Raw genomic sequence first — 24,360 nt, forward strand, 5'->3', positions numbered from 1 at the left:
TAACCGAGTGGTCGCCATATTGGCTGCGTCCTGCGTCCGTGACATTCGCAAATGAAAAGACGCGGTGCGCCCTAACTATGGGAGACGAACGCGCCCCGTCTGACACCGAAGCCTTTTACGAAAAGGAGAACGCAGCACGACCGAGTCGAGTTACCGGGCCAATATCACACCGCCGGCATTCTCGGCTGGCTCCTTCAGAGCCGCCACCGTCCGCAAAGCCCGACGCGCAGCCTTCGCGGAAGCCGTGACCGCCGAATGCGCCGCCGCCCTAAGCCGGTGTGGCTGATTTTCTGATAATGGAGCCTGCTTGTGCTGCTTTTAGGGGCACGTTCAAAGCCGCCGCAGTACTTGTTGAACATTGCTGCCTACCTGTTATTTGGAACCCACGCAGCTCTCGTCCTCTGCACCCGTGCGATCCATTTTCCACGAAGAACCGGGTCTCTTGCAAACTTATGAAGGTTAAATTCCGAGTTGTTCAAGCGATGTCCAGCAATGCGACGAGCCGGCATTTTGGCTAACACGAAGGAACGACGACGAGCTACCTTCCCGGAGGTCAAACTAACGGAAACAAACGAGTCCACTAGGGGGCGCCTCTGTCCCGTACGTCACTTCCTGCTTCTTCTCGAAAACAAATCCCTCGAGAGGATTTTCATGGGAGGACCCTTACAAAAAGCTGTATGTACGTCAAAATCATGTTTTGTGGTGAAAAAACGCGTGGGCCCATATTGGCTGATGTTTTTTCATTAATAATATATCAAAAATCATCCATTTCATGACACTTGGCCTTTAAGTCTCAACACCGGACAGAAATAAACAATTACAATCCAATTATTGAAGGTTATATTCTTTAGTAGGTCTGGACTTAATCGATGACTTAACTCTCCACCGGTCGCAGTTATTTAGCATCTTCAATGTTTCATACCCATATAACGTTCCGTATTTTAACCATATTTAATAGCTTGTGCTTTTCCTGCCGTTTGATTTTCCAGGGATGTTTCAAACCCTGTTTTATTTGTGTTCTTTGGCCTCAAATTCGCCCGTTTGCAGATTTTAATTTGTGAATTTATCCTCCAGTATTTGCCCAGAAATTCACCCGTTCATTTTTTGTGCTCAGGTCGAAGCCCTTCCTGAGTATCGCATTGGCGCTATCTTGTTTTGCCAAGGAACCGTGTTGAAGTAAAGGGAGGAGGATCAACATATATATATATTTTTTTTTATCCCAGAATCAGACGACAAGACAAATGTGTTCTTTCACGGTGGCACTACGTCAGACCGCCGCCGTAAAATCTCGTGTCAACGCTACACGACATTTATTGCAATCCCAGCGTATCCCAGCTTTTACGATCACTCGGGCTTTATCTTGACAAGCCAAACATTGTCGGGGAGGTATGACCGGAAAAGGTCTCACCTTTCACCGCAACCGGATGCTGCCATTACCGTGGCGACAGGTTTCTCTCGGACAACAAATCACTGTGGGAATGGAGAGGACGTTTTTGAGCGGTGCATTCAAAGACTGCTCGAGGTTTGACCAGATACTTTGAAAACGATACGGCTTGGAAGCAGGTGACAAAATGTTACGTATCCTAGCAAGCTAGTGCTAGCACTAACATTTGTACGTACGCATGAGGCCATTGTGTCCGTTCATGCTCAAAATATATCGTAAGCACCGGTATGCATATGAATTCAAGTTCATAACGGCAGGCAAGGGTGGCGATGAGCACAATAAATTCACAATATGGAATCCTATTGGCCGACATCAAGAGTTCTTAATTGATATCTCACACTACACGGAAGATATATATATATATATATATATATCTTTTTTTTTTTAAGTCTAACATGCTCTTCATTTTCTCTCTTTTGTCATTCCTAACAAAATATGTCGGGCCTGCTCTGGGAAGTCATCCATAATAGCGAATTGGGCAAATACCTGCCAAAATGTTGTCATCTGATCTTGACTTTAGTTCGGCCACGGCTCTGTCTAACAGGAGAGTAATGCTTTACTGCCATCTATTGGCGGTTATAAACTTTTTGTGGGATTTTAATTCATTGCTCACAGATTTTGGCTATTCAAGACTGAACCGTGCATTTCCAGGACGTCAAACTTGCATTGACAGGTTGTAGTCGATCGTGCATTTACGCCGAGCTCCCATCGGTTTTCATTCCGAACTGAAAGGGGCCTGGTTCCGAGGCTGTCACTCGGGAGCAAAAAGAACGTTTTCACCTGATCCATGTCGCGCAAATCAAGCCTTGTACTGTGCGCTATCGGCTGAATCGTCCAGCGAGGTATATGTAATCATCTCCAACTGATTTAGGCTTGATGCATCTCATTAACAGGCAGTATGACAGACTGCTCGATAGCAAGTCTGCCTCATTGCTCTGAGGTTCAGGGTTCGAATCTGGAAATGGCGTTTCCGTGTTCCGCGTTGTTTTATTTTGTTTTCCGGGCAAAGTCAGCCTCTGAGAGTTAATTGAAGTTTCAAAATTCTCCAAAGTTGCGATGAGAATGTTTGTTTTCCTATTTATGCGCTGCTAAGTTTACGGTGTAAAGTCAACGGGATAATAATAATAATAATAATAATAGCTAGCGCCGCGCGCAGATGTCGAACGGACCATGTTGAGGTATTGGCACATTGTCATATTGCGTCGTCACGCAAGATTGGAAATATCTACCGCTAAATTTATTACAGTCTATGAAAATGACAAAAATGAACTCTCCTGTGACACTAATGAGAACAAGCAATCTAAAAAAATGAATGTATTGACTACTTGTTGTTGTCAAACTTCAAACCTTAGCAGAATCGTTAACGGAACCCACCGGAAGCCTGATAATCACGTTCGTTGTTCAGGGTTCGAATCTGGAAATGGCGTTTCCGTGTTCCGCGTTGTTTTATTTTGTTTTCCGGGCAAAGTCAGGCTCTGAGAGTTAATTGAAGGTTCAAAATTCTCCAAAGTTGCGATGAGAATGTTTGTTTTCCTATTTATGCCGCTGCTAAGTTTACGGTGTAAAGTCAACGGGATAATAATAATAATAATAATAGCTAGCGCCGCGCGCAGATGTCGAACGGACCATGTTGAGGTATTGGCACATTGTCATATTGCGTCGTCACGCAAGATTGGAAATATCTACCGCTAAATTTATTACAGTCTATGAAAATGACAAAAATGAACTCTCCTGTGACACTAATGAGAACAAGCAATCTAAAAAAATGAATGTATTGACTACTTGTTGTTGTCAAACTTCAAACCTTAGCAGAATCGTTAACGGAACCCACCGGAAGCCTGATAATCACGTTCGTTGTTTTTGCCGCGTGCATAAAGCCGCTCCCGTGGATCCATTTTGCCGAGCAGCATGCAGCCGGGACACCGGCGCCGCATCCGATTGCGCAGATGTCGTATATACCCAAACACACGTGTTGAATATGCAGATACACGTAACGAGAAGAGACTGTTAATTAACTCAAGCTCGTAAATTCTCTTTGAAGCGGCTGGCGAGGAGGTTTTACACGCTAATTACCTCGACGTCTCGGGCAGCACATGCAAATCCTCCCGTTAAAGACGTATGGTACACATCCTCGCGGGCTGATACAACACATCTTGCGGGCGTTGGAAGTGTCGCGCGCGCTCCTATGAATCATGCTTCACGTAGGTGTGAAGTCTCGCTCGCCAGCATATGTATACACACCCGAGCGCGCGCGCGCGCCAGAGTGTAAATGGCATCGCGCCGCTGTTGATAAACCAAACCTAGATGAAGGGATTTTATTTCTTTCCATCTGCGAGCTCATTTCATCCGCCGTGCTTTGTTTGCTAAAGTGCGCCCAACTGTCTGAGTTCCTTTTTGCTTGCGTTTGGCCGTTAGCTGTATGTACACACTACGCACATTAGCCAACGCGAACGGCCGAGTGGGGCGAAGCTCCTGCGTCACGATTGAACTCTAATGGCCTGCGTCAGATGAACGGCGATTGTTTTTTTTTTTTTTTTAATATCCTCTGTCAATTAATATTCCATCAGGCGTAAATTCATCGGCAACGCCGCACCTTTTCCGCCATTCATCAGCGGGTGTGCACGCGTGTGGTTTTATGCATAATGCGGACAGTCGTCAAGCTGAGGAGTCGCGACGGTCGCAATAAAAGTTCTACGCTTTCATAGATGTGCAGACTTATTTCAAGAGGATTTATGACCCACCCCCCCAAAAAAAAAAAATAAATAAATCTTGATTGCTCAATCGTGTGGACACTTCCCGGTTCACGGTGTCAGACATCACCAGAATTTTATTACTCGACTCAAAAAACCCCTCGACAAAATGAAAAGCATCAGTCTTGAGCGCACAATTTTTATATTGAGACGAGCAAAATGGAGATTTTGGAGTATGACAGTGCAAGTCCGAGGCCAAAGTACTGCAACATACTGGACTCAGCCAATGTCATCTTTTGTGAAAAGCAAAAATCTGCCATTGTTGCACAGCCAAACATTTTGGAATTGCATGTGTGCCACAAAGTGACGACAAAACACTTTTTTTTTCCCGATTAGATAGTGCTATGGCCTGACTCAATGGAGCCCCCGTCCTCACTTCAACTTAATCCTCTAGCACCAATCTTCCACGACACGGCGCCAAAGCAATATTTTATATTAGACTTGGCTTTAGCCTGAGCACCAAAACAGAAACCAAGTTGTTGTTTTTTTTGTTTTTTTTTTTGAGGGGGGGGGGGGTTGCCAATAACAGCTCATAGTGGCCAAAAAGCTCCACCCCAATATAACGAGATGTTCATTGGTCTGCTGGAAGAATTCTCACAGACAGCAATGGAAATATCATCTCTTTAGTCATGACAAAACTGTATTTTCATGCGCAAAGTCAAAGGTGTAGTTTTCAAAAGACGTCAAATTATTAATGTTGACGTTTAAATCCTAATTTGAAAAGTAGAATGTGGGACTTGATGAGAAGCAAAAGCGTGAAGGTCAGAACACATCCTGTCTGGACGCTAATTGGATTTAATGATTCATTTTTTTTTTTTTTTTTTTTTTTGGAAGAACCATGTTGGTTGTTTTTTTTTTTTTTGTTTGTTTTTGTTTTTTTTTTTTTCAATTTATTTATTTTTTTCCCCAAAGATGAGAGCAAGCGAGGCAGGAAGAGCGAAGGAGTTACGGGTCAATAAAACCTCCTGTGGGGAAGACGAGAGGGACTCATTACAAGGTCAAGGACACATTATTGATCGGCACGTCATAAAGCTGACTCGTCGAGAGAAGAAGTAGAAGACGTCCGGCTCCGAAGAAGCCGGTCCGAAGAGCGGAGTCAGAGTTACTCTTGTGAGGAGCAGACTTGACTGCATTCAGAAGGATGGCTTGGGGGGGGGGGCTTGGGGGGGGGGGGGGGGGGATGCCCGGGAAATAAAATTAGCAGGGTGAAAAAATGAAAAAGGCCACCTCGGACCAGCAAGGGAACCAGAGGGAAATTGAATTAGATTGAATTATGGCTGCTCTGATGAATCCTGTCGGAGAGCAGACACACACACACACACACACACACACACCTACACACATACCCACACTTCGACCGCCTGGAGAATACTACTAATAATATAGATATATATAAATACACTCCCCTCCAAATGTATTTGAACGACAAGGTCGATTCCTTTTGGTTGTTGTTGTTGTTGTTGCTGTTGTACAATGAAGACTTGTGGGTTTCAGAGTCAAAAGTTCACGTATCGAGATTTTATTTCATGGTATTGACATCTTCATATTTTCAAGTGAGTAAAATTATTGGAGAACGTCACCGGTGGGTGTTTCTTGGTGCTCGCGTTTTCCTTTTTCGATAGAACACATCACACTTTGCCTTTGGGTTTCAACTGTGAAAAATACATTTACTAACAGCAATTTGGGGGATTTTTTTTTTTTAAAAAAGGCGCACTATTTTGAAGCCGGGAGAAGAGGAAACGTTGCACAAACATTGGGCGCAGCCAATGCATCAATTTGGAACATCGCGAAAAGAAAAAAACTTCCGGCGGTTCTGAGCAACACGTCGGCCGAGGCTGTCGACAGCAGTCGGTGACAGAAACCTTGTGAGAGCTGAGAAGAAACGCCCAAAGACAACGCTCACCCACGTAACCGCCAAACTCGAGCCAAAGGGATTCACAATCCAGCGTTACAAGAACAATTCCAGATGAGAAAAATTCGGGCCACTCATCGGCGAATAGAATCCGAGGGGACAGATTCAGTTTTGCAAAGAAATGACAGAGATGAGCCAAAAAGGTTTGGGACCAAATTCTTCTGGACTGGCGAGAACAAGATTCACCTCTCGAAAAGTCATGGAAAGGCCAAAGTATGAAGCATGCACGCGCTTATGATCCGCAACATCTGTGAAGCGTGGTGGAGGTCACGTCGTAATCTTTTCCGCTCGCTGCCGAGGCAGTCTCGCGTTTTAATATTCATAACTCGTTCGGGCGCGAAACCTCCGTAAATCAGCAGGCGTGATCAAAGTTAACTCGCTTAACTAGTGAGGGACTTTATGAAAATATGATGGAAGATTATCGCGTGAACTTTGGAGGGGAGTCGCTGTGTACCGTCTACCGAGCGTTTTTCATTTTCACGGTCGTCACACATGAGCAAAAATCCCCAAAACAAAACAGGCAGATTTGGGGGGTTCGTGGCGGACCGAGCGTGTCCACCTCACGGTTCTGAGGTCGGAGGGTCGATACCGGCCTTTCCCATGTGGACTTGGTGTGTTGTCTCAGTTCTTGCCCGTTTTTTTTTCCAGGTATTCCGGCTTCCTCCCCCGATTCCAAAAGTATGCGAAGACTCAAAATAGTCTCCAGTGTGAACGTGAGCGGGAAGATCGGGTGGAAGCTCAACTGTCACCCCAAGGAGAAGCGCTCGAGTAAATGGACGGACCGATTGATTTTCGCCGCAAATTCGAGACAATTCCATATCTTACCACGACGCACACTTGATTTTATAGTTTGCACTTTCTGAACGCCTTAGAGGCAGTTCGCTAACACCTGAAGAAAATGTCAGCGCGGTGGGGGGGGGGGGTCTTCCTTGGCTCAAGCTGCCCTTCACTTTTATTTCGAGTCTGTAATATTCTTGATCCTGGAACGCATGACGACCGGTTAGCACATCTGCCTCACAGTCTGAGACCCGGGGGTTCCAATCCCGTTCCCTGGATCTCTGGTTACTCCGGTTCACCCCCCACCCCACCCCCCCACCCCGATAGCTTCATTGAAGACTCTAAATTGCCCGTAGGTGTGAATGCGAGTGCCAATGGGTGTCGATTTCTCTGCGTCCTGCGATTGCCCGGCAAACCGTTGAGGGTGCACCTCGGCTCTCGTGAGGTTCAGGAGGACAGATTTATTTTGTTTTTTTTTTCAACTGGAATATATTTACTTTGGCTCGGAGTGGAGAAGGTAATATGACGGAGGAAATTAACCTGTCCTCCGTTGCCATAGGGACACGCTCTTCAGTCTAAACATGGATGTTTTGTTTTTCCAGAGAAGGCGTCCAACGTGTGTCTTGTGCACACAGTGAAAGGTCGTCGGGGGTCCCGACTTTTCCTTTATCCCTGAGAGAAAAAAAATAACCGTTTGACGGCAGCTCCGGATCAATTTGGAAAAACAAACCTGTTGACCAGAAATAATCCAATTTGGCTTCTTCCTCTTCTTCTTGTTGCACCTAAGTAAGCAAAGTCTCCCCGGCTCGCAAAAGTATTTGGACACCTGGTGGTCACGAAGTGACCTTTGGGCTCGCGATTTCTACTCGTTCCCCGTTAGATGCGATGATCCCTAAACTCTTGCGTTGTCCAGAATCGAGTGAATATGTTGCAATAAGAAAAATGTAGGCCCAGATTGGTTGATTGAAAGACTTTATTCCAAAAAGTTGCCCGTTTAGTACGTCCCAGGTGACGGCAGTCTAAAAACATCTTTTCTCTCTTTCTCATCTGAAACCAAGATTGTGACCGTGTGCTGCTTTCGTTTCGCTGTCTTCTGCTCTTTAATGTTTATTAGGTGAGCTGTTCAAAAGTTCCCTCTCTGTCTGGAAGAACTTTTTTTTTTTTTTATCCCAGCCGTCCATCACGCGTCCCTTCAGATTATCCCGAGGCGACGTCGCGTCGCGTCGAGGTTTTTCCCGCGCTCTCTGAATGTTTTTTTGTTTTTTTTTTCCTATTGTTATTTTTGCTCCTTCCCTTTTCTTCCTCCCCCGCACGTTTCAAAGCTGATTGAAAGCGAAAGGATTGTAACGTCGAGGTGAACATGTTTGAGGAGAGCAAGGAGCTGTGCGTTGTAGAAATTGGCTTCCGGGTGCCGCGTGATCCCTCGGGGTCCCGAGGAAGTCATCAGACCCGCTGTGATGTTCGCTTCTTCCGCGCCGTTCGCTCCGCCGAGGTGATTTGTGCCTTGGAAATCGCAGCAGGCGCGATAGCCGCTTTGCGGGAACGATGTGGACTGACGGACTCGTGGCTTGGTTCCCCTGCAGCTTTGTCCCTGGCGGTCAGGAAGGGCCCACCGTTGCACACGTCCGGACTCAACTGCGATCTGATAACGTAAGGGTTAGGGGAAGGTTTTCGAGCTGTTAAAAAAATGTAACCGCTCGTCAAATGATGCTTCAAGTTCAGTCTGAGGGAAACGTAAGTAAGCCTACGAATCAGGTGAGGTATGTGAGGTCAAAGACTGCGAGTTGTATTTCTGAGTGTGACGCAACGGTGTTGGCGATTTCACCTCTGACCCCCGACTTCAATTAAAGCGGCTCCTCTCGTTCCCTTTAAATGTGGCGTAAGCGCAGTCCGGACCGAGACGCCTCAATATCTGTCTGCCTGTGCCCCGAAAATTCAACCAAAATTGTTTTAGATCAGCAGTCTACATTTCACGTGGCAGGCACAGGTGTAGAGCGTGGCCACGTAAAACCATGTCGCGGGCCAGATCTGGCACCCGGGCTTTGAGTTTGACGCCTGTGGTGCAGAAATTGCCACCAAATTGTCCTCCGGAACGCTCTCCCAAGTTTCAGTTGCAACAAATCTGAATTTGCTGGAATTTGCGTTCTATGAGTACACAGGAGGTATTGTCATAGGTGCACAATTATGCCATAATAATCTTTTTTTTTTTAAACATATTGACACACTCACCGCTACAATATTAGGTACAATGCAGTCTTAAGAGATCTCCAATACTGTCCAATAACTTCATTAAACATTGTTTTAAACATGTTCAGTTGGACTGAATAAAATATCTGAAACATTAGGAACTGTTCTCACTATGATTCAATACTGTTGTACCACAGTAATAAACGTATTGCTAGAAAAAAAAATAGATCTCCAACTGTATCAAAACAAAAAACTTTATGTTGTTTCATCCCTTGAATGTTGGTTGCTGTACTACTCGACGTTCTTGTCGGAGTGCACGCAGCTAATTCAAGAAACTGCACCTTGTCCACATTGTCACGAACCTCCGGTGCGGGGCTGGACCCAAATGCAGGACTCCGAGACGAGGGCATGATGCTAGGCGCGGTTTATTCGAGGGACAGGGTCATACACCGTGTAAGCGGTCCGAGAAGGCAGAGGCACAAAACGCCTAGCAAAGGCAGGATCCGAAAACGTAAAGCGAGGTCTGATGACTAGGAGACAGACTAGGAAACATGGACTACGACTTGACTATGACTATGAAATATAAAGTAAGACACGGCACAACTGTTGTGGCACAAAAACGCTGTGACAAGGATAACTCAACACTACACTATTCTCAGTGGTGGAGATTCCTACGGTCAATGAATACAATTTACTAACTCAGGGCAACGAACAGGCAAATGCCAGGGACAAAAAGTCAGCTGTGAGCGGTGACAGGTGTCACAGCCAAGCCTTGCTCATGACACACGTGTTCTGAAAAAAAGTACCAAAAAAAAAAAAAAGGCAAAGGAAACGCATATGTAACATTCTGCTATATTTATTGTTTTGTTATCAATCGAGTGTTTTGAAAAGTGTATTTCTGATGCAGCTCTACGTCCAATTGTGTCAGGTAAACGTAGCAAATACTTTCCAGTGTACGTCCCCCGTCTGCCGCGGCAATCTCCAATTCCAAATCACGAATAAGCGCCTCGGGGCCGGCCAAAAAAAGGTTTGTAAACATCAGCCATCGCCCAACAGTTTTAATATAAACAGGATTAGCCCAGAAGTTTGAAAAGCCGCCGTGATTGGCCGATGACGTTATCCCGCCTCGTATCAGACGCGCGCATAAACACCATCCCGTAATCTCAATATGCCTGCGCCTGGACCTAATCCCCAGATTGAGAACCTCAGATTAGGAGTCTCCCTGATGATTAATCCCATATTGTTTGTGTGCGCCCCCCCAGGGGACCCTCCGTCGGGTGACCTTCTCGGTGGTGAGCCAGGCCCAGGACGCCGGTTGCTATGACAGCGGCCTGGAGGATTCCGAGACCCCCAGCAGCAAGAGTTCATCGGGGCCGCGCTTGGGAGTCCTGCCGTTGCCCGAGGAGGGTTACGAGCGCACCACGCCCGAGGGCAGCGTGGGCGAGGAGGAGCACGTGGAGAACGGTCAGCGGGCGCACACCCACACACCGACGAGCGCACAAAATCACTCCGACTGGGTCAAGTTAAACCCAAGTGTCACCCCTAGAAACATTCTAAAATACATGTTCCATTATTCACTTCAATGTCTATACGAAAAAATAAGTGTGAGCGGAGAGCGCGTCATCCATGCGCCAACTTGCAGAAGTATCATTCTGCGATATCCAAGTGGTCGCCACATTGGCCGCGTCCTCCGTCACCCGGACATTGGCCAATGAAAACACGCGGTGCACCCCAACTTTGGGAGACAAACTCGCCCCTTCTGACACGGAAGCTCTTTTCGAAAAGAAGAACATTCTCGGCTGGGTTCTTCAGAGCCGCGCCGTCCGCAAAGCCCGACGCGCAACCTTCGCAGAAGCCGCGACCGCCGAACGCGGCGCCTCAGCCGGTGTGGCTGATTTTCGGCGCTGTGGTGGCATATAATGGACCCGAGCCGTCCTGCTTTTAGGGGGATGTTCGCAGCCGCCGCAGTACTCGATGAACACCGTCGAGCCGTGGCGCTTTACTGCGCGCTCACGGCTGAGTGACGCATTCTCGGCTGGGTTCTTCAGAGCCGCGCCGTCCGCAAAGCCCGACGCGCAACCTTCGCAGAAGCCGCGACCGCCGAACGCAGCGCCTCAGCCGGTGTGGCTGATTTTCGGCGCCGTGGTGGCATATAATGGACCCGAGCCGTCCTGCTTTTAGGGGGATGTTCGCAGCCGCCGCAGTACTCGATGAACATCGTCGAGCCGTGGCCCTTTACTGCGCGCTCACGGCTGAGTGACGCATTCTCGGCTGGGTTCTTCAGAGCCGCGCCGTCCGCAAAGCCCGACGCGCAACCTTCGCAGAAGCCGCGACCGCCGAACGCGGCGCCTCAGCCGGTGTGGCTGATTTTCGGCGCCGTGGTGGCATATAATGGACCCGAGCCGTCCTGCTTTTAGGGGGATGTTCGCAGCCGCCGCAGTACTCGATGAACACCGTCGAGCCGTGGCGCTTTACTGCGCGCTCACGGCTGAGTGACGCATTCTCGGCTGGGTTCTTCAGAGCCGCGCCGTCCGCAAAGCCCGACGCGCAACCTTCGCAGAAGCCGCGATCGCCGAACGCGGCGCCTCAGCCGGTGTGGCTGATTTTCGGCGCCGTGGTGGCATATAATGGACCCGAGCCGTCCTGCTTTTAGGGGGATGTTCGCAGCCGCCGCAGTACTCGATGAACACCGTCGAGCCGTGGCCCTTTACTGCGCGCTCACGGCTGAGTGACGCATTCTCGGCTGGGTTCTTCAGATTCGCCGCCGTCCGCGCAGCAACACGCGCACGTCGACATATTTCATACGTTGATCTTTTGTTATGTTATGAGAGACGGATTACGTGGTCCGCCCCAAACTATGATTTTTTTTTTTTTTAGTCGCTGTATCCACACCTACCTGTTATTTGGAACCCACGAAGCTTTCGTCCTCTGCACCCGTGCAATCCATTTTTCACGAAGAACCGGGTCTCTTGCAAACTTATGAAGGCTCAATCCATTCTCGCGAGTGTTCAAGCGACGTCCAGCAATGCGACGAGTCGGCATTTTGGCTAAGACGAAGGAACGACGAGCTACCTTCCCGGAGGTCAAACTAATTGAAACAAACGAGTCCACTAGGGGGCGCCTCTGTCCTCCACGTCACTTCCTGCTTCTTGTCGAAAACAAATCCCTCGAGAGGATTTTCATGGCGGGAGTTGCAAAAAGCTGTATATACGTCAAAATCCTGTTTTGTGGTGAAAAAACGCATGGACCCATATTGGCTGACGTTTTTTCATTAATAACATACTAAAAATCGTCCATTTCATGACAGGAGCCCTTTAAGTGGGAAGGCGAAAGAATACGAAGCAAAGCCAGCGGAAACTTCATTTAACGGACGGGAAGTCGGGTCCGGTTGTCACGCCGTGTCTGAACTGTTTACTGGCGCTGCGGCGCAGTCAATAGGCGGCGACTCGGAAGACCACATCCGGTCTATGCGGCAGCCATGTTGGATGTGGCAAAATCCATCAAGGGCGACGGCGTATGCAGCACATCACGTACATTTTTGCGGAATGGGTTTTTTTTTTTTTTTTGTTTGTTTTTTGTTTTGTTTTGGGTGGCGTATACCTTTTTTAATGGCGCAGAAACAGAGGAAGAATCAACTTGGCGGCGCCGCCGCAACGTCCATCTCAGTGTTGCTCGCCATTGCTCGCCCCGGTTTCAAACACGCACATTTCAAACTAAATTTCGAACAATTTTGGACCGTACCGGCCGTGTGTAGGCCACACACAAAAAAGTTATTCGATTTAAAGGACAATCGTTTGCGATGGATGAGCTCGCCCGGTCAGTGAAGCCACGTTTTGTTGCCATCGGCTGCTTCAGAAGTCAAATGAACTGAAATCAAAAGTTCCACTGTACACGTTTTTTTGCAAAGAAGAAGTAGAATCCATTTTGTAGAGCTGCATTTAAATCCTGATTCTTCCTTTTTAGTCCCTCGACCTCAAATACTTGTACTACATAATACTTTTTTCTTCTTTACAAAACTCTTTTTGTGTCTATCAGCATGAGAGACACAAAATATTTTCATTTGACAGAAACGTGTGGTTGATTTTATCTTTTTTTTCATTGGATGACAAATATTCATTGTCATCTTTGGACAATGCAGAACCGCAAGAACTTTGGTCGTGCACGAAGGTCACCGCGACCTTGGATCCTTCCGGGACTCTGCATGCGGTTTAATTCTGTTCTCGACCGGGATTCCCAATCGTTGTAACAGCACAATTATCAATTATTGTTGCTCAAACTTTGCTGAACTTTATTTATTTTACGTCATGCACTTTGTTGAACAGCTAAGGGGTTTTGTTCATTCACAATTATTATTATTATCATCATTGTTTTCCGTTTCAAAGATACACAAATTGTTATGTTTGATTGCTGGGTCCAATGCGTTATTTTCATCGCGGTACCAAGTGGGCCAGCGTGGAACACGAAGCGGGAATTCACTAAATATAAGAAAAAAAAAACAATTCATAACCAGAAAATAAAATCTGCAAGATGTACATTAATATTTTTATTAATATAGTCACAATAAACTAAAAGGAAGACTTTTGAGGTGGGGGGGAACATTATCGCCTTTTTTCCAATAAAAATTGATGTTTTCCCCAAATATTAGATCATATTATTTCTGTAAAAATGCCTTTTTTTTTTTTTTTTAGTGTGTCTCCAATAGTTGGTTAAAAGGTACAAGTACCGTAATTGCGGCCTATAAGCTGCGATTTTTTTTTTCCACACGCTTTCAACCCCGCCGTTTATGCGGCGATGCGGCTAATTTGTGCATTTTTTTTGTAACGGCCGCAAGGGGGCACCTGAGCGGAAAAAGTAAGAGTGAGACCGGTGGAATACACGTGCCGAGGGAGTGACTTTTACCAGTATGGCCCTGTTAGTGCTGCACTAGCATGTTACTGCCGTGTCACAGTGATTTTTACCGTGACGTTTTGTTTTTAACCGGCCCTGTTAACACGTCGCTAGCATTACCCTCAGCACGGCGCTAGCGGTGGCGCGTGCGAGGAGCTGAGATGCGTAGTCGGCGTGGAGGAAGTGAAGGAGTTTATTTGTCACCCAAAAGTACTGTATGTATTTTAGATTCCTGCATATAGATCCGTTGTAATTGAATTTTAACCAAATGTAAGTCAAGTTAGCAGCGCATCTGAATGTTTGATTTGTTTCTAAGCTGCTTTTTCTCGTGCGTTCAGATGCCAGGCAGCTGCCGGACGTGGCGCTCACGGGCAAGTGCACGCGCGAGTGCGACGAGTTCGGCCACTCGGACACTTGCTGGATGCCCGTGCGGCCGTCCCCTCGCCAGCGCCAGCGCCACGGCAGCGACCCCCCGCGCCTCTCGACCTTCGCCCCCGGCGACGACAACAACAACCTGCGCAGGAACGAGCACGCCAGCGACAGCGAGAGCGCCGGCAGCACCGGCAGCTCGGAACCGGGGGCGGTCACGGCGGGAGAAGGTCAGAGGTTACCGCTGGTCAACGGCGACGCTCTGGGCACCCTGGGCGGAGCCAACAAGAACGTGGGCGACCACAATCGGAACCTGCTCAACCGCAAGATGACCTCGGCCTCGTACGACACCTTCAGCAGCGCCGGCTTCGGGAGGCGCCGTCAAGACGAGGAAGGGGGAGAAGCGGGCCAGAACCCGGCCGAGGTCATCCCGCTGACCCGGACTGGGGCGGACTACAAGACCGCGTCCTGCCTCACCTTGTCGCGCCGCGAGGTCTACCTGTGACCTCGCCCGCCCCCCCCCCCCCCCCCCCCCCCGCCGCGCAGCCTACGCGGCACTTTGCAGGATGGCAAAAAAAAAATCTTGCTCGGTTCCCCCCGCCCCAAAGTTCTGCGTGCATCAGAAACTTCTGGATGCGAATATTTATATCGAGGCCCTTCAACTTCAGCCGGTGAGAGAGCGACGATTCGGAGCGCTCCTGCCGGGAGTACCTGCTTCCTTTCAACAACAACAAAAGAAACCAAACGAGAAGAAAAAGTGAAAACGGCCCGCGGGCGATGATTTTATTACCTTCGCGTGGGGGAGGAGGAAGACTTCATCTTCTCTTTCGTTCCTTTTTTCTTTTTCTTTTTGGTTTCTTTTTTCCCTGAACCCGTTGCATGCCTGACCTTCCGCCACTGAGGCGACCGTGTGAACAACAACACAGCGAGAACGCCGTCCAGGCTTCTCCGCAAAAGAAAACTTTCGAGACTTTCGCGTCCAGTCACGTTCCATAACCGGGAGCAGGACTCACGTCTTTTTCCACGTTTAGTAACGCCACGCTTAAAAAAAAAAAAAAAGAGTCAAAGTGCAGAAGCGTCGCATTATAACAGAAGACTTTAAGAATAACGCTATAAAGAATAAAACTTTTCATTGGAAAAAAAACGACCAAAATATCGTAAAGGTACGGGAACGAGGTCGTATTATTATAATAAATTGAAAAAAGTGAAGGGGGGGAGGAAGTGAATTTGTCATTTTAATGAGGAAGTCGGCGACCGACATCTGCAGTCGGATAATATCGTCAAAAAGATTCATCGTTGTTCAAGCGATGAAGTTATTTTCAGTGTGGTTGGAGTTCTAGCTCAGGAACAGGCGGACTTTATTAATATACAGTCATAATAAACTAAAATGAAGACTTTTGGGGTGGGGGGTCGGAACATTATCGCCTTTTTTCCAATAAAAATGGAGGTTTTCCCCAAATATTACATCATATTATTCCTGTAAAAATGAGACTTTTTTTTTTTTTTTAGTGTGGTTCCAAAAGTTGGTCAAAAGGTACAAGTACCGTAATTCCGGCCTATAAGCCGCAACTTTTTTCAACCCTGCGGTTTATGCGGCGAGGCGGCTACTCTGTGCATTTTTTTTCTAACGGCCGCAAGGGGGCACCTGAGCGGAAAAAGTAAGAGTGAGACCGGTGGAATATATGTGCCGAGGATGTGACTTTTACCGGTCTGGCCCTATTAGCGCTGCGCTAGCGTGTTACTGCCGTGTCACAGTGATTTTTACTGTTATGTTTTTTTTGTTGTTTTTTTTATAACCGGCCCTGTTAGCACGTCGCTAGCATTACCGTCAGTACGGTGCTAGCGTAGCAATAGTGGTGGCTTTTAGCGCGGTGTTAGCATTAGTGTTAGCATTAGTGCGGCGCTAGCGGTGGCGTTAGTGCGGCGTTAATGTTAGTGCGGTGGCGCTAGCATTAGCGCGGCGGCGGTAGCGTTAAACTCTCTGCGTAGCGTCTTTCTTTGTAAATATCCCGTGTTTCAATGTGGGCACACAGCTGCGGCGCATGTATGTACCAAATGGTATTTCCTTTCCAAATGTACCGCGTGAGGCTCGCAACCAGGTGCGCTCTGTAGCCCGGGAATTACGGTACATTTAAAAACCTTGAGGAGGACTCCACTTTTACAGCGCTGAGACATACTTTGCACCTTGACGGATAAAAACGGACTGGAACTGAACTACAATGTCGGACATTGTACCAACGATTACGTGTACAGCGACATGGCAAATATTAACGATGATCTCATTGATCCTTAATGCGAGTTTGCCTTTATTTATAATAGCAGAGTGCAACAATGTTGTTGTTGTTTTTATGATCCAATGTAACCACTCAGAACACACGGCATCAATCATATGACTTGCCTTGGCAACCAGCCTGTTGTGTGGCGCAAAAGCAGCCGGCGTTCCGCACTTCCCCTCCGTGACCCCGTGACCCCGTGACCCCCTTTCCACATCCCCCGCAATCCATCGTCGAGCGACGACGTTGTAACATAAAGACGACGAGCGCTCGCGTTTCACGCCGGAAACGAGCGCGCCGACGTTCGTTAAGCGCAACGCTTGACGCTGGATCCCCTCTGGCCGATATCACGGCCTAACCCCCCCCCCCACCCACCTCAAAAAAATGTATTTAAATCTCACCCATTCCATCTCCTGTATATAATAATACATTAGCCGACATATTCAGCATAGTGTAAGTAGGATTCGTAGGGGAAAAGGACATGCATGAAAAATAATATTGCTAACCACTATTTTGCTCTTCAAAAAAAAAAAAACCAACAACAACTTTTGGAAGAAGATTTTAATATTTAAAGCGTGGGAGGTGACCCAAAACCCACCTGGAATTCAAGCAGCCGCCTTTCTTTCTTGTTTTTTTTCGCGGAGCGGACGGCGCGCCCGCTTTTCCCGTGCCGGTCCTCGCGGCCGCGGATCCGGGCCAGCGCGTCTTAATTGTCGGGATAATAGGTTTAGCGCGTCCCTGCGGTCTTGATGAGTTCCTTTTCTGGCTCCTCTCCTCCCTTGATCTGCGCCTATCTTATTACGAGCGTCTCAATATGTGAATGTAAGCGGAAATTGTGTGTGTGTGTGTGTGTGGGGGGGGGGGCTTTTCCAAGGTTACGCCGCAGTTTAGACGAGATTCCGACGGAGGATGACGTGCAGATGCAACGACGGCATCGAAGTTGGAACGTGTGCGTGGTGACACTTTGTACATTTGTGTATATACCCTTGACATGAACAAATATGTCACACGAACCCGCCCCGCCCCGCCCCCTCCCTGAGCGTGACTTTCATTCTTCTTTATGTGCAAATCTTCTGGGATTTTGCCCCGACGGACTGAGGCCCAATCAATCTTACGTACCGACCTGGATTGTTTGAAATGGTCGTCGGAGACGATGAACTTTTTTTTGCTGTTATTGTTGTTGTTGTTGGGCCCCCCCCCCCCGACCCCTCCCCAACTCTGCTTTTTCAAACTGCTGTTTTAAGGCAGTTTCATTATTGCACCTTTCAAAAAGAACTTCCTGTAAATGATGATCTTCAGCGTGGGTGTGTATCTTCCTCTTTTTTTTTTTTTTTTTTGATAATATACTGCACGTTTAAAGATGTTTGACTCCTGCAAAAACAAGAGGGGGCCGATTTGTCCGCGGATGAGACGTCGCCTTTGTGCTTTTTCTCTGATAGCCATGTACAGATGAAAGTACGCCGTAGAACACGCGAGTGGATCCCATAACGGACAATGGCATGCTTAAAGCTCTACAAAACTGCACTTAACGATGAAAAAAAAATAATAATAATAATAATATGTAGAAACGCGAGGAAGAATTTTTGGTTTCTTTTCTTACGCGGCCGGCGGCTCACAATTTTTTGCTGTTTCCTTCCTCTTATGACGACATAAAGAACTAATCGCATTTGCTATGGCAAGAATGAAAAGGACCTGTCGGCACACGGTTTGGTATGAAGACAAATCCTGTAAAAGTTTGAATTTGACATTAAAAACGTCGAACACGCGCACGTCTGCTCTTTGAGACTTTCACGCGGCGGCCGTTTGCGCTCTTGACGTGCTCACAAAGCGGCCAAGTGAACAATTACGCGAGCCGTCTTTTGTGACGCCGAGTTTGACTTGTTGCTTTTTTTTTTAACGAAATGCTTCAAATACGTTTGAAGGTAAGTGCGGAAAATGTGTAAGACTGAGAAGAGATTAGTACTGAAACTGTAGCAATAATAAATGTGAAATTCCTCATCTCAGCTTGACCTTGAGGGGGCGGGACTAAAAATCGACCCCCTGTGACCCCCTGTCACCCTTACTTGTGGCTACACAGTAGAGCCTCGGCTCTCGACCACAATCCGTTCATCGAAGGCCGATTTGTTCAAAAGCCGTGCGCGTTATGTTATTTCCGTTTTTGTTTTTTCCGGGGTTCGTTCCAATTGACAACAGCAAACCGTGTCACGGGTGGTTCAGCTGGTCGGGCCCTGCCCATTCTGTTACTTCCGGGTCTTTTCGGCAGATTGGGAATTCACAACAAAACGGGTCGTGGGTCAGCTGGTCTGGCCGCACGCATTCAGTTATTCCCGGGTTTTGTTTGGGGCATTCCAGCACCGATTTTCGTTCCAAAATAGAAGCAAAAAAAAAATCAAGAACAGGGACGTCCGAGAACCGAGGCTGTACTGTACTTTCTAGCATGATCCCTCCCCTCCTGTATAAACACCAAGAAGAACTCGGGCCTTGCTCGGCCATTCGGCAGAATTGCCCATTCCTCATTTTCTTAGAACTGAGACCCATTACCGCCAGTGTGGCACCCATTGAAACATGCCTACAACCCGGGAAAAAGACACATCTTCTCTCGAGTGTGATGTGTTAAGAGGTTATTTGGGGAACCTAATGGGATCCGTGGCCCCCTTTCGGCCCGCTGCAACAGTGTTCGGTACGTCGCGGTGAGGGGAGGGCGAAGAGGAAAAAAGATTCCTGGAGTGGAACCGATGCGCGTCTGACAGCAAACCTACTGGCGGCCGCAGAACCACCACGTGAACCCGCTGAATTTCAAAAGGTGGAAAATTGTCGGTGAGGCGCAGCTGCGGCCTCCGAGGACGTGTGGAAGGTCCGCACCGGCAATGGACCTCTGCGACCTGTCAATCACTCGTACAATAATAGCCAATCAGATCGACGCATTGTCTTGACACGTAGCGTGCGCTTGGAAAAGTTCATGTTAGGAAGGAAATGGTCCTCGCGTGCGCTTGGGGAATGTGCAATTCTGATGAAAGATACCCTGCTAGCCTGATTCATTTTCCAAAGCCTAAAACACAGTCGACGAAGTGTCTACGATGGATTAAGGCTCGCGAAAAGAGCGCACGTACAAACTAAATGTGGACGACATCGACAAACACAAGGCTGTATGTTCCAAGGTAAGTGAGGGAGAAGTAACTTCTCTGAGTTTGATTTCATTATTATCAGTGCAGGAGAACAACTTTGACTTTGTTAGCGTGCCACTGACCTGCTGAATGAAGCGTGTCACGTTCTATGCCGAAGAGTCGGGTTAGGGATACGTAAATGCGCCACGTCGTGCAAGAGAAACGTCGATTTGCCCGTTTGTATCGCATCGGACTTTTAAGACCGAGGACTGGCTTCCATTACGAGGCACGTCAAACTTTTCCATCCGGTGACGACGGGACTGACTTGAGTTCATCACCATTGTTTAAATGTAGAAAATCGAACCTAACGCACTTCTGAAGTCTCCAATGATATTACTGGTGATCTTTCCAAGTCAAAAGTACTCAGCCTGCTTTACATGCGCAGTACGATTCCACTAGATTTCAAAAGGAAGTTTGTGAGGCGTCAAACTTTTTTGCATCGATCGCCAACATTTCGCTGGAATTCTGACACTGCGTCCCGCTCCGTCCAAAATCTCAATTCCGCGTACATCATCCTCGCGTGAAATAGTTGAGACCTCGCCGTAGAACTCTCTTGGACAAGTCTGACGGATTTGCCCCAAAACATACCTCAATATTATCTGGAATACGCGATAGAGAATCCACTTCAAACCTGTTCTGTTCAGTCGTCATTTTGGAAGCTTGTGGGACATGCCAACTGCAGCCCGGGGGGGAGCTTAAGGTCGCCAGTCAGAGGGGTTCATTCTGCAAGATGAAAGAAATTTGCAGCTCTCAACCTGAATCTGAGTTCTGAGTATTCTGCTTTTTTTTTTTTTTTTTTTTTTAATTCATCCGCTCATTGTTTTTTTTTTTTTTTTTGTTAACGAGACTCTCTTCTGTGACGCGTCATATTTACATATTTCTGTTTGGTTCAACTTGAACGTCTCCTATTTCCTCGCGCGGGTTTGCTGTGCCTGACGAAAACGATTATGGGCAAATTTGTAAAGCGACGACACGCACGACAGACTCGCTGAAAACAAGACGAGCGCGCAATTGTCGTTCCAAGGTCGAAAATCTCCGACTAAATCCTCTGCCGTCACTCAGCCCGCATGACAAGGACAAGGACACTATGAAATGTTACCTTTGGCTAACAGATGAATTTTCAGACGAAAGAAAATCACGTGAAGGACTCCTAATGTCAAATCCTGGGAGGCGTTTTTTTTTTTTTTTCCTTTGCTAAAGTATGCAACGCTGACACCGTGTGGTCATCGGACGAATTGCAGATGCTTTGTTTTACAGTTATCATTGCTTTCAATTGGATGCTGTACTAAAAAGCATCCTAATCCTCAATTTTTTTGTGCTTAAAATGTCATTTTATGACCATTCCCGTATTTGCATTCTTCCACATGTCGCTGTTCATTCGCTCATTGAGGATTTATGAATATAGCAGCAGCAGCAGCAGCACTCCCCCCTCCCCCCATTTTATAGAACGTGTTTTACAAAGATTTAAAAAAAAAAAAAACAAGTGTGCCCTGAAGTAGTTCTATTTTACACTTATTAAAAGGGGAGAAATCTGTCCTGTTAATTATCCGGTAAAGCGATCGTGACATTTATTCCGTAAATAACTCCTCCACAACACTGCACAAATGACTTATTTATGATTTCATTTATTACTCGACAACAATTTTTTCCTCCACTTTATTGTTGGTTAATGCAAACTTCTCATGCGGGGAAAATCCTTGTGATTATTTTCACCCATTAATCTGTACGTCACTTTACTATCATTCTGGTAATATGGAATTGGGACTGTGGTTAGCGCAGGTTGTGGGTTTGAATCCCTAACCCTAACCACTTGCCCAAAGGTCACTAAATAAAATTCCCGCCCCCAGTGGAGGTCCTCACGAGACGACCCGTCTGAAATGGCGTCCATATTTTTTTCATCAACCTTTGACAACGTTACTGGAACTCTGCACAGAAAAAAGAAATTGTCACCTATCATAAATCGGTTTTGTTCTTCTCGGGAGCGGCGATTCATTTCCAGGGAGGGACCCCGCGGATGGATGCGCCTTTTGTGCTTTTATTTAGTGAGTTGGTGGTTTTTGATTGATTCCATCAAGATTTTGGCCCCCAACGCACAAGACGGTCAAATGCGAGCGGGGAGGGTCGAGATGAGTTCTACAAACCATTTGAATGCGATCATTGTGGAAATGAACGATGAATGTTAAGGCTTCCCGATCTCGCTCCTTTTTTCCACATCATAACCAGCATCGCCGCCGCAGGCCGTCAAGACCGAAATCCAGGATCCGAGGATCCGAGCTGTCGGGGTTGTTTTGTTGCTCCATTGAGGGAAAACCTTGGAGCCGAGGTCTTAAGCGGGCGCTCCCGCTGTTGCGCTATGTGAGCCTCTGTCGGCTTTTTCATTTTCCATCCCTCCATCTTTTTCTTTTTTTTTTTTTTTTTTTTGGGGGGGGGGGGGCAACAAACAGCTGCGCTCCCTGACGGAAAAATGACGCGTTATCATATTCAAGCATAGGTAAAACCTTTAGCGAGCCTCAAGCTGCAACATGACGGGCGACAAGTGAAGGATGAGGTTTATGGGTTCGAGTAGACTCGGGGTCAGGATGGGTACCATTTGGTTGGGTAGGGGCCCGACTATGACCGTGGTCAGATAAAGGTTGGTATTACGGTTGGGTTTGGGTCTGGGTCGGGGCAAACGTGAAGGGGCATCGGTTGGAAACGCAGTTGTGGTTAAGAGTTGGTTCTTGGACAGCTTTTTGGATCAGGCTGAATGCGGTTTGGCTTGTGGTTTGTTTTTGTACAGCAGCTGATTGGGCAAAGATTCATTTTTGGGTTGGGGTTTTGGTTGCGTTAGTGGCAGATTTTGCTTTAGGGTCTGAGTTCATGGGTGGAGGGTTCAGTTTGAAAACTGCTCCGTTTCTGGCAAAGGGTTTCGGGCATCGCGTGAAGGCTTTTAGTACGTCGATGCTGGATTTTGATTCTGGGTTTGAGGGTGGTTAAGACTGGTGTTGATTTTATCGTTATGAACTGGGTAAAGATTATTTTTTTTGTTAGGGTTAGAGGTTTGGCTGGGTTCATGTTGGAGTTTGTATTGGGATGAGGATTAGGGTTGATTTTAGGATTCGATTAAAAAAAATGCTGAGGTTTGGGTTGAGGGTCAGGGGTTAGGTGAAGATGTTTTGGGGGTTAGGGTTAGGGTTAGGGTTTTGGTTGGGTTAGTGGCAGATTTTGCTTTAGGGTCTGAGTTCATGAGTGGAGGGTTCAGTTTGAAAACTGCTCCGTTTCTGGGTTACGGTAAGGGGAAAGGATTTTGGGCATCGCATCAATGATTTTAGGAGGTCGATGCTAGATTTTGATTCTGGGTTTAAGAGTGGTGAAGAATAGTGTTGATTTTATCGTTATGAACTGGGTAAAAAATGTTTTTGGGGTTAGGGTTAGAGGTTAGGCTGGGTTGATGTTGGAGTTTGTATTGGGATGAGGATTAGGGTTGATTTTAGGATTAGATCTTAAAAAATGCCGAGTTTTGGGTTGAGGGTTAGGGGTTGGGTGACGGGTTTTGGGTGGTTTAGGGTTAGGGTTTGGTTTGGGTTAATGCAATATTTTGAACTCAGAGTTTGATTTGGGGTTAGGATTGGGGTTGACTTTGAGGTTAAATCAGAAAACGCAACCCGCGTTTGAGTTAAGGTAAGGGGCTATGGTTGGCGTCAGGGTTAGGGTTAGGATTTTTTTTTTTAATTATTGTGATTGTATTTTTTTTAAAATATGTTCCACAGGGGCAGCACGGCGGATTAGCTCGTTAAGTGTTGACCTCACAGTTCTGAGGACCCGGGTACCATAGCGGCCCAGCCTGTGTGGAGTTTGCATGTTCTCCTCGTGCCTGCGTGGGTTTTCTCCGGGTGGGCACTCCGTTTCCCTCCCACATCCCAAAAACATGCAACATTAATTGGACACTCGAAATTGCTCCTCGGTGTGATTGTGAGAGCGGTTGTTTTGTCTCGTTGTGCCCTGCGATTGGCTGGCAACCGGTTCAGGGTGTACCGCACCACCTGCCCGTTGACAGCCGGGATAGGCTCCAGCACTCCCTCGTGAGGATAAGTGGCAAAAAAATGGATGGATGGATAGATGGATGTTCACAGTCAGTTCCCCAAATCTTCAAATGTTCTTGGCCAAACACCTGAATATTATTTGGAAGAGATATACTTACTACATATGAGTTCTACACAAGTTTTATTGTTGCACAGGTCTTCGGCAGTGCAGTATTTCTCCATTTTGTTTTGACTCCTCCCAGTTTTTTTTTTTTTTTAAATCTTCCTTTGCATGTACTCATTCCCATGCAGCTGGACAAAGTTAATTGTGTGAGAACGTTGTGGGAACGAGAGAGGAGTCTTTCTGTTTTCCTCTTCTGTCTCGCTTGCGCATTGTGATGTTTTCGGCGGGGATTCGATCAAGGGCAACAACTCCTTCCAACTTGTACTTTTTCTTTCGATTTGTAATAAAAACCCACAAAAGACAAGACTGTTTCCTTACTTATTCTGTTTGGACGAGATTTTTGTCCAAAACGATTGCTGTCAGAAGCGGAATTGCAGTATTGATCGTCAATCCAGAGGCTCCTACGGACCAC

The 24,360-nt window shown here is 47.1% G+C and overlaps 1 protein-coding gene across 4 annotated transcripts in view; it reads left to right on the plus strand.

Annotated features, from left to right (window-relative positions):
- pcdh7a (protocadherin 7a) overlaps positions 1 to 19,270 on the plus strand; it is a 192,452-nt gene extending 173,182 nt beyond the window's left edge. For all 4 annotated transcript variants that reach the window (XM_061829690.1, XM_061829689.1, XM_061829688.1 and 1 more), the window contains 2 exons: positions 10,333 to 10,534; positions 14,296 to 19,270. In XM_061829690.1, the coding sequence (XP_061685674.1) occupies positions 10,333 to 10,534; positions 14,296 to 14,831 (738 nt within the window). In that variant the 3' untranslated portion in view covers positions 14,832 to 19,270. The remainder of the gene's footprint in view (positions 1 to 10,332; positions 10,535 to 14,295) is intronic.
- The last annotated feature ends 5,090 nt before the right edge of the window (positions 19,271 to 24,360 follow it).

This window comes from Syngnathoides biaculeatus, chromosome 9, assembly GCF_019802595.1.
Source record: "Syngnathoides biaculeatus isolate LvHL_M chromosome 9, ASM1980259v1, whole genome shotgun sequence".
NCBI classification, from domain to species: domain Eukaryota; kingdom Metazoa; phylum Chordata; class Actinopteri; order Syngnathiformes; family Syngnathidae; genus Syngnathoides; species Syngnathoides biaculeatus.